The 10749-nt window shown below is 48.1% G+C and overlaps 3 protein-coding genes across 3 annotated transcripts; all 3 read left to right on the top strand.

The window, feature by feature from the left end:
• Positions 1-221: 221 nt before the first annotated feature.
• Positions 222-1330, top strand: DFJ58DRAFT_766412 (uncharacterized protein; the record flags this gene model as incomplete). Its single annotated transcript, XM_041388795.1, has 2 exons — positions 222-595; positions 650-1330. Coding segments are annotated over 2 exons (720 nt in total), but the record flags the coding sequence as incomplete, so codon positions are not given.
• A 916-nt stretch (positions 1331-2246) lies between these two features.
• Positions 2247-4276, top strand: DFJ58DRAFT_837766 (glyceraldehyde-3-phosphate dehydrogenase; the record flags this gene model as incomplete). The annotated part of the gene is made up of 12 exons (XM_041392400.1): positions 2247-2249; positions 2309-2328; positions 2396-2400; positions 2455-2524; positions 2574-2598; positions 2657-2824; positions 2885-2907; positions 2959-3324; positions 3380-3679; positions 3811-3843; positions 3991-4155; positions 4225-4276. 12 exons carry the CDS (start codon positions 2247-2249, stop codon positions 4274-4276), a joined length of 1230 nt encoding a protein of 409 aa, XP_041248679.1.
• A 1709-nt stretch (positions 4277-5985) lies between these two features.
• Positions 5986-9947, top strand: DFJ58DRAFT_911323 (uncharacterized protein; the record flags this gene model as incomplete). The annotated part of the gene is made up of 5 exons (XM_041395226.1): positions 5986-6537; positions 6590-6999; positions 7858-7993; positions 8075-8269; positions 8308-9947. 5 exons carry the CDS (start codon positions 5986-5988, stop codon positions 9631-9633), a joined length of 2619 nt encoding a protein of 872 aa, XP_041248678.1. The 3' UTR covers positions 9634-9947.
• Positions 9948-10749: the final 802 nt, after the last annotated feature.

Raw genomic sequence — 10749 nt, 5'->3', positions numbered from 1 at the left:
GTGACTGTCCTCCTCATACTTACAAGCGGCAGAACGCGAAAAAGTCTAGAGGTCACGTGACTTAATACGGCTCGATTGTATGTGGCTTTGTTGACTCGGATAATTGTGTCTTTCACCAATGATATGATCGGATTATTCGGTTTAATAACGGCGGCCAGTCCTTGACTCTTTACAAGGATGAACAACTATGTGCTAGAGCAGCCTGAGCCTCTATTATAGGCACGCCCTCGATAACAATCAGAAAAAGTATTTCTAGGAATGGTGGACAACCATTTGAAGACTCCGATGTTCTCGTGCTTTCCTCCCGGTCCACAAGTGACACGCATTCCAAAGATTCCACCCAACTGTACCTCGACTTACGTCTCTCAAAGCCTTTACTACCGGATAGCACCATTATGTGGGGCTTTGCTGGAATCCGTGTTACACTTTCATCCACTCCTCTGCGTTTCCGATGGAATCATTATATTGATTCCCAAGGACGAAATGGTCCTCCTGATGAAGGCACTATGACCTCATGTGATGGGGAAGAAGTAGAAACTGGAATCGGGGTAAACCCCCAGACAGGAGAACAGGAGCAGTATGAAGAACGCTGGATGTGAGCCCATAATCATTCCCCTGGATAGTTAGTTTCATCATTTCTGGGTGATAGTGATCAACCTGTCACACCAGCCACACCGTTCGCATTCCTCACTTCCTCTCGCGAACCAAGCGAATCGACTGGGTTTATTGCTATTCTGGGAGATCATGCGCTTGCAATGCGCCAGAACCATTCTCCGAATGACACTGAATTTCAAGCAGTGCGCATGCGCGTCCCGACTTCATCGTCGTCCGAAGTTCTGTTCAAGCAGAATGCAGATACCCTCATTCCACTATTAGAATCTGCGCTCTCTGAGGTTGATAATTGGAGAGGATCCCCTTGGCAACGAGGCCAAGAAATTGCTTTACAAGAAGACCGCTGGACTGTGTGGGATGCTGGTATGACAGGGGGGGAATAACTGCTTAATTTAAATCAGCTGCGATGCATTTATAACCTATGTTAACCGCGCTGCTTAGCGCCTCTTAGCGCTTGATCTCTACTCGCCAAATATGAGGCAGTTGGGAATATGTCAAATGCAGGACACTACTTTTCAATACGGATGTGGTTAGGTGACATCAGGAGAGTGACTGCGCTTTAGTGCCGTCATTTGGTGCGTCACGGCCGAGGCCTGTTTCTACATAGTCCCATACCGACTCCAGGGCGCACAAAACTTAGTCTAATTTGCACCGATTGCAGTTGCCAGAAACATAGTATTATTTTAGTCCGTGCGTGGACTTGAAGCTTAAAGTGTTGCTGAATCCAAACACCCGAGCATGATCTTGACCTAAGATGGGTTCCAATTCTAAACATGCAACCTGTGACTTAACAGCCTACATGACCCTAGCGATTGAAGTGAGGAGTGAATGGGGATGTTGTGAGAAATGCATATGCTACTGTCGGCTAGCCTCCGTTAGACTGTCACCACGAGTTACAGCGAGTCAGGCTTGCTCCAAGACTCTGTGCACGTTCGACACTGCCTCTAGATATCTGACGGCAATGTTTTGATGAGCCGAATTCAGATAGTCAGGGGTCGAGTATTACTTGATCGATGGGTGAGCTTCGATTGATCAGGCAACTCGGAGGGTGATGATTCCGTTTGTCCGCGCCAGGTCCGCGCCGAGAACCTCACCAATAAACAAACACACCTGATACCCAGTGAGGCCTGATACTCCGGAGTCTGCATGTGCTTCGAATCAAAAGTTGCCTAGAAGCATCGGTAAGGAAAGGAAAGCGAGAACGAGAACGAACAAGATTGCGAAGGAGGCTGGGCAGCGGGCTAATTGAATGATCATGGTGCGATGCCGATGGTACGATGCTAGCTGAGAAATACAAGCCGAACGATGTCCGATAAATCAATTTGATTATGTAACAATGAGAGGCAACTTGACCAACAACTCGCGTTTCTAAAATTTGCTGTCCTTAGCTTACAGATAGCTTGTAGGGGTGCAGAGAGAGAGACGGACATACTTACTAACATACCTCCAGTGCGAGCAGTGTTGGTGCTTAGCAATTGCGAGAAACGTTTATTTTGGGGGGTTTGCCAAGTTGACGTTATCGTATCAGTACTGATTAGATTAACCCACCCAAATATATTGATTCTAGTATAAAAGGTTCATCTCGCCCGTATTTCTCCACCTCATCCCATCACCACTATAATTTCTCAGCCAACATGGTAAGCACATAATCGTCCAACAGGCATATGTTTGGTTGCTCATAACATCCATCGTGTAGGTCAAAGTCGGTATCAATGGGTATGTTATCATCGTCAGTCGAGGCGTTTGTCGTTAATCGGATGTTGTCTCCTTCGTCGCTGTATAGTTTCGGTGAGTATATGCTCTTGATCCTTGAATATTTCTGACACAATATCTTACGTTCAGGTCGTATTGGCCGTATCGTCATGCGTAATGCCCTCGAGAACCAGGACATCGAGGTCGTTGCCATCAATGAGTGGGTTCACCTCCTATTTTCCAAAGATTCATCTGATTCTCGTTTTCAGTCCCTTCATTGAGTTGGAGTACATGGTCAGTAGATGAACATATCATCCTGTACCGAATTCGATCTGATCGGTGGGAAATGTAGGTTTACATGTTCAAGTACGACACCGTCCACGGCCGCTTTAAGGGCGATGTCCACACTGCAGATGGAAAGCTATACATCAACAACAAGCCCATTCACGTTTTCGGTGAGCGGGATCCCAGCAACATCAAGTGGGGTTCGGTCGGCGCCCATTACGTCGTCGAGTCCACTGTAAGTTCCCGACTATTGCACCCTCTTCAAGTTGAAAGCTGATTGGAACGACGTGAATAGGGTGTCTTCACTACAATTGAAAAGTGAGGATTTTCTATTATTAATCGAGTGCTTTCTAATAAGATTACTCCCAGGGCCTCTGCTCATCTGAAGGGTGGTGCAAAGAAGGTCATCATCTCCGCCCCTTCAGCTGACGCACCCATGTTTGTGTGCGGTGTCAACCTCGACACTTATGACTCCAAGCACACCGTTATCTCTAACGCTTCTTGCACGACCAACTGCCTTGCTCCCCTCGCTAAGGTGATCGATGACAACTTTGGCATCGAGGAGGGTCTCATGTCAACCATCCACGCGACGACAGCTACTCAAAAGACTGTTGACGGTCCTTCCAACAAGGACTGGCGCGGTGGCCGTGCTGTTAACAACAACATTATCCCGTCCTCCACGGGTGCCGCTAAGGCGGTCGGCAAGGTCATTCCTTCCCTAAACGGCAAGCTCACGTATGTGATATCGAACTTTTCCCATAACTCTGAGATGCTAAGTACGTCCTTATAGTGGTCTTTCTTTCCGTGTTCCCACTTTGGATGTCTCCGTCGTCGACCTTGTCGTGCGCCTCAAGAAGCCCGCCACATACGATGACATCAAGAAGGCAATGAAGGCCGCTTCTGAGGGCCCTCTCAAAGGCGTCATCGCCTACACCGATGAACAGGTCGTCTCGACGGACTTCCTCGGTCACCCTGCATCGAGCATCTTCGATGCCAATGCTGGTATCATGCTCAACTCGCAGTTCGTGAAGTTGATCTCATGGTACGACAACGAGTGGGGCTACTCGAGGCGTGTGTGTGACTTGCTTGTGTACGCTGCCAAGAAGGATGCAGGTAACTAAAGGAAAAAGCTGTGAATGTTCAGAATCATACCGTAGTCTGAGGTCTTACCATACGAAACAATTGTTGTATTTCTTTACGGACATAGTGACGCTTCTATAGATCCGCTTATCTCTCCAACGTCATCATGTCTGAGTGAGTTTAATTATAACAGGCGTGCACACGTGCACGATTGTCTGGGCGAACTTGCGCTCGAGAGTACTAGTGGAGAGCTACTATAGTACGGAAACTTCGGGAAGCACTAAAGCATCTTTTGTCATGCCTCCCTGAACAAAAGGGTAGGGATTGCAAGGCAGAAACGAAGGACTTTTTCTGGTTTTTGAAGGTGGTGTGGGAAAAGTGCTTCTGGTACCGTAGTGGACGACTTCCCGCAGCAATTCAGATCGCTGTTCTAGTTCTAAACGTTTCATGCAGACGTGCGGCCCATAATCGTTCCAGTGACGAGAGGTGAGGTAAAAGGGTAGTAAAAGTGGGTAGACTTTGGGTGTTAAAAAAGATGTGACGATGACTACCCAGCGCGCGAAGCTCGAAGTCAGCGGCACAAGAGAAGAATGCTCTCGGGAAATAACAGGGTAAAAGTCTGATATTTGGGGGTCCAGAAAACTTTAACGTAGCACTACTACTGAGTGCCGTATTTAAGCAATCAGCGTAGTAGCCTTTTCGGGGAGACACAGAAACGTCAAAGGTAACAGTAAGGAATGGGTAGTAAGGAGCTCAGCTGCTCGGCCGATGGCGACATCGAGCAACTGTAGAAACAACGAACAAATGGGTGTAGTTAGGAGTTTGACAGGAATAAGATGAGATAAGCGAAATAAACATGGAACAAGGAAGTCATTCTGTAGCACTGTGAGTGACTGGAGATGATGTAGACTTTGTGGCTGTTATTTGCTGTGACTGGCGGCATTGTGGTGTCTGTGGCTGGCTGTCACAAAAACGCTGTGTTCGTACTTTCTGTGGAGAAATTTGTAGTTTACTGATGCCATCTCCCTGTCTAGTAGGCCAGCATGACATGTTAGCAAGTGTGCTTGATGGAGCAAGAACAGCATATCTGGCTGTGAGAGGGTTCGCGACACCGGAGCAGATAATACAACTGACGCCGATGCGGACGATGCCAGGGCACACGAGGATGGTGTCAGCAGTCGCGTTCTTCAAAGACAGTCGACAGATTGTCACTGGTTCGGACCACATTGCGGGCATCTGAAGGCCATTCGGGGGACACCGGGGGTCGTGAGGCCACGTGTCCAGTCGCTGTATCACCAGATGAATCATGACATGCATGACAGGCGAGTTGCGAGCAGTACTTGTGGCTGATGACATCATGATCTGGGACGTCGACGAATAGAAAGTACTCGCGAGGTCCGCTACGGGCACTGATGGAAGGAGCGAAATGAGATTCACGCTGTAGCAACGTGGTATGTACTACTATGGGCCAAGGATATATAAAGACCCTGCATGAATTGGGCTATGGGCAGCAATCCAGAAATCCAGCCCTATTCACGATTGACGACGGCAGCACAGAACTTCAAATGTCACTGACCGTCCATCTTCCTGTCTAGCGACATGTCAGGATTGCTCAATGTAGCAAAAAAATCATATCTTACTGTGAGAAGGCGTGCGACGCCGACAGGCCCGACACACACGATGCGAGTGCACAAGGGGAAAGTGTCGGCAGTCGCGTTCTTCAAAGATGATCGACGGATCGTCACCGCTTCATTTAGAACACTGCGAATCTGGGACGTGAAGAAAAGAGCATCGGTGGGAACGCCATTCGGGGGACATGGCAGTCAGTGGTCACTGTGTGTATTCAGTCGCTGTCACAGCGCCTGAATTCACACAGTGACTAGACGATAAACAAATTGCGAGTGGTGGAAGAGATGGAGCCATCATCATATGGGACGTCGATAGCAAGCTCAAACCGCTGGTGAAGCATACATTCTCCCCCGATGGAAATCGGGGTCCGTTTTGTGTCGCCTTCAGCCCAGATGGGCTGAAATTCAGGTTCCTTCCCATCCGCGGTGTCGAGAGAAGAGGGCTGCATCCGAGTACATAGAAAAAATAAAATAAAATCACGTGCACTTTGAAATGTCCAAAAGCAGCCCAAACCTTATCCCTCGTTCTCTCTCCACAGCGGCTGGCAGAAAACATTTGTAAACAATGTTCAGCCACCGTAGCAAACCCTTCGGACCTTGAAAATTAACTGGCAACTTCGAAAACTGAACTTAGGGTTTAAATATTTAATCTATACTCCATATGGAAACATACTGCAGCGTCCTCGATATGTTTGATGGAGACAGAAGTCTTTCACAATTCCTCGTCACGATCCTCACAGTACCTCAATTTGCCAACCACCCTGCAGTTGTTGACCTTCTGGCCAACATAGGTAACATTATCTGCACCTTATCGCGACACCAGAATCTATATAACCCTTTAATTGGGTGGGCCAAGGATGCCATTAGCGCAGAATGTGCAAGGGAGGTTCAAGAGCTCACAAAAGTGGAGAACGGGTTGCATTTTAGCGCTGTGCATGCGAAAGCTGAGCAAATAGAGGGCTTCCAAATTGATGATATGGCTCTACAGATCGCGGGAGAGGCACCAGTGCTATGGGCCCTGCTTGATTCCCTCTTGTCCGCGAGAGCTCTTCAAGTCTCGAAAATCGAAAGCAAAGGGCACACGGAGATCGGAATTTTGGTATCAGATGCGCAAGAAGCTGAGGACTCAGAATACTGGGCTCAAGTAGATGACCTAGAAGGTGTTATAGAAGGCATCACTGGTGATTGTATATCGAGAGCTGAACGCCTCACATCTCAACGTAGTGCGACAATGATGCTGGTATGGAAAATATAGATAAAATTTGTGCTTGATCTAAACAAACCTCATCCAGCAGAAAGTAGTAATTGTTTCACTTCTAAAGAAAAGCACAAATCAGAAAGCCAACTCGCTGTCAAGCATACTCGGAATATTTTTGCATTCAACACATGCACCGGAGAAAGTCATCGAAACGATGGTGAAGATGGGTCTCTCGATATCCGTCGATGCAATTCACGATACAGTCTGTTCACTATCTGCAGAATCAAGTCATGCGCTGCAATATCTTGGACAAACACTTCTAGCGGTGTATGCATACAATAATTTTGATGCAAATAATATCACGATCTCGGAGCAGAAAAGCTTCAGCAACTCTGAGCTGCCAAAGGCAAGCCCTGCGTCCAAATACCTCCTCTGTCCGCGCACGAATCAAAGCAAGAGAAGGCGCCATGGATCAATTATCGACGTCACCGAGTCTGGAATATGGTAATGTTACATAATCTAAAATATTTAAACCCTAAGTTCAGTTTTCGAAGTTGCCAGTTAATTTTCAAGGTCCGAAGGGTTTGCTACGGTGGCTGAACATTGTTTACAAATGTTCTCTGCCAGCCGCTGTGGAGAGAGAACGAGGGATTAAGGTTTGGGCTGCTTTTGGACATTTCAAAGTGCACGTGATTTTATTTTATTTTTTCTATGTACTCGGATGCAGCCCTCTTCTCTCGACACCGCGGATGGGAAGGAACCTGGCTGAAATTGGCATCCAGCAGATATTGTACCATTCGGGTTTGGAGCACCGATAACGCCGAGCTTCTATTCGACATCAACGCTCACGACTTCGATTGGGTTCAAAGCGTCGTGTGGTCGCCCGACGGCCAGCAACTTGTCTCCGCATCATCGGACAAAACAATCAAGTTTTGGGACTCGTCGAATGGGACCCAGATTGGCCAACCTTGCACTGGTCACACTTCTTACATCAACTCACTTGCCATTTCTTCTGATAGCTCCTTCATTGCAACCGCCTCGGACGACAATATTAATACTGTGCGCCTGTGGAACACAAAGTCACACAAGCAGATAGGACAACCACTCAGACACACCGCACATGTTTGCTGCGTCACAATTTCTCTCAGCGGAGAACTGCTCGTGAGTGGAGACTTGGATGGGAATCTTCACCTCTGGTCCATCGAGAACACACTTTCTACACCATTCGGGATGGATCCCTCGTACTTTGCGCATCGCAGTAAGGTGAAGTTGGGCCAAAAGCTCTATGCGGAGGGCCTTTCGGACGTGGACAAGGTGCAGACAATATCCGTCGTTTTAAACATTTGTAATGAGTTTCGGTAGGCCATTGAGCTCAGTCCTTCGTGGTTATATCGGGTACGAACTGAAGCATGCAGCGCTTCGTGGAGCACAGCGCCATGATGATGCATTCGAGGCCTTCACAATCATGCTCTCCAAGCACCCGACCCACAGATACGACGTGAGTCCTAAACAACTCAAGCGCCGACTTGCAGATGACTTATATTTTTGCAGGGCTTACGCCAGCAATGTTTATCTGAAGTACAAGATGCTATTCGACGAGCCATTCACGCCCAACTGGGAAAACGCTCCACTTCGCCTAATTAACACCTCTACTGGACGTTTGTGCAATCGAGATGCGCAGATAAACGCATTCACGGAGAGTACAGAGTACAAAGAGCTTTTGTATTCATTGATGATGCATAGGCCCCTCCAAACGGAGCTCATCAAAGAAGCGGTCATAAAGTGCTTCAGTTGGGTCATGTTATCCCATAGGTGGGAAGCAAGGAGCCGCTACTGCATGACATTCAGGGCAGGGACATCTACGACTTGGATCGGGTCGAAATCATTGTGAAGTTGCAGAAGTTCTGCAAAGTCGCTCGCGACGCGGGGTATCGCTGGGCGTGGAGCGATACATGCTGCATCGACCAGTATAACAACGTCGAGCTACAAGAATCAGTCAACTCCATGTTCGTCTGGTATCACTACTCAGCGCTCACCATCGTCTATCTATTGGATGTTCCTCCTTCGTCAGAATCTGGTGCGCTCGCAAACAGCATTTGGAACACGCGAGGATGGACCGTTCAGGAGTTCCTCGCTCCTAAAATTGTTCTCTTCTACCAAGCAGATTGGACCCTATATCTCGACCACTGCTCACGCAACCACAAGCAATCTGCTGCTATCACGCAGGAGTTGGAGCGTTCAACTGGCATAAATGCACGGGCGCTCGTCGCCTTCCGCCCGTGGATGAGAAATGCCCGAGAGAAACTTCAATGGGCATCAAACGCGTGTTACTACGTTACAGGAAGACATCGCGTATTCACTGTTTGGGATCTTTGGGATTTACCTTCCTGTAATCTACGGAGAAAAAAGACAGAACGCGCTCGGACGTCTCTTACAGGAGATCATAGCTCATTCGGGCGACCATCACGGCCCTGGACTGGGTGGGACAATAGTCCAACTTCAACAGTTGTCTCCCAGCCGAGATTTCCTCATACAAGGCTCTGCCATGCACGCTACCATCTCTATCTGAACAAGACATGCAGATATCGGTCTTCACGCTGCGAAACAATATTGTGGCTGTGGAGTCGGCTTCGAAACTGTATACCACTCTTGAGAACCTTGGCGTTCCTCGTTTTGCAAACGCCAGACTGCAACTGCCCTGCATCGCATTTCCTCTCACGAAAGTCAGGCGGAAGTACTGGTGGAGACGGGGACAAATTTTTCACATATGAAGTCATGGCAGACGGACTACAAGACCTACTAGTCACAACGGAAGACAAACCTGTTCAATTCTCGCCTGCAAAGCGTACTCGGCAGACATTCCTGCTCATCCGCCCGTGGAATCGGTATGATCTCGACTTTACAGACGAGTCGCAGAACGTGGACAATTGGCCTGATGAACCTGGAGATGATGAGCTGGTCACCAGAGGGTTGAGGTTGCTCGTTCGCCTTGCTCGTCCTTTTGGCGCACTTTTGCTAGCGCAGCAGCGTGGTGGGGAGTATAAGAGAATCGCTTCGGATAATGAGATCATCGCGCAAGTTAGGGACATGGCTTCTGTTGTTGATACGATGGACGTCAGGACACCGGAGATATTGTAGCTGCGAAGAACGGGACAATCTTCATCCCCCGTCATCGTCAGGAAATGTGATGTTCCCCAGTGAGACGTGTTTCGACCGGCTTCGGAGATCTGAGTCGCCTTGTCGGGTGGACAGTTCGGTAAACATGCTTGATATCTACATCACTCGATTCCCTGGTTTACGCATTGTTGTATTCAGTGGATGATCTCCCCGAAACAAAAAGGGTAAGATTGCAAGGGAGAAGCGAAGGACTTTTTCTGGTTTTTGAAGGTGGTATCGAAAAAGTGCTTCTGGAATCTGGTACCATAGTAGTATGTACCCTCCCTCTTTTTTTGGTCTGTTCAACTTCTTGCCAAGCAGAGCCGAATGACACGAGCGATACATATACTTCAGACAAAGACCAACAACTAGTGAGCCCTTTCGAATACAAGATTACTTGACTGTATAATTCCAAATCATAAGTACGAGGCAGAGTGTGCTCTGGTAAACAGCCATTGCGATTTGCGCAGCAAATGTAACGGTATTTTCCCTGCTTCCACACACAGCAGGTCTTTGGCGCATAGGTTATAGGCGCATCTCGCTCGGAAGTAGCACGACGTGAACGAGGCGAGGCTGCGAAAGGCTCTCACATACATGTACGCGAAGCAGATCACGAACATGATCCTTGCGATCGGGGACACATAAATGGGATGTGGGCACGCGATCTCAGTATATTGCTCTCGACAAAATTTTCGACAACCCACCGCAGATTCGGCGCCACGACAGGCAATTGTCAACAAACCAGTTAACAGGATATTGATTATACAAAGACACACGCTCCGAAGAGACCTCTAAAAACCCAAAGTACTTCCACAGGACACATGAGGACACAACAGACATCCCATCGTCTGCATTGTGCAAGCTCGCGATCTGAAATCACGAGCGACACAGGTGGAGGGCGAGATACAGCTTGATTGATGATCGAAGAAGAACCAGAGGCCATACTAAGGACGAAGGGCACAGAGAAGAGGGCGAAATGAGGACGAAGCCAACAAAGAGGAGAATAACGCAACAAGAGAGCACAAGAAAACAGATAGCGAGCTTGAGTCATGGTACAGGAACACGATCGCCTAGTAGTGTTTTTAGTATCATTCTAAT

This window comes from Suillus subalutaceus (assembly GCF_016647625.1).
Source record: "Suillus subalutaceus strain FC151 chromosome Unknown DFJ58scaffold_12, whole genome shotgun sequence".
Taxonomy (NCBI): Eukaryota; Fungi; Basidiomycota; class Agaricomycetes; order Boletales; family Suillaceae; genus Suillus; species Suillus subalutaceus.
The sequence above is the reverse complement of the archived record's forward strand: the minus strand, read 5'-3'. Positions and strand labels throughout refer to the sequence as shown.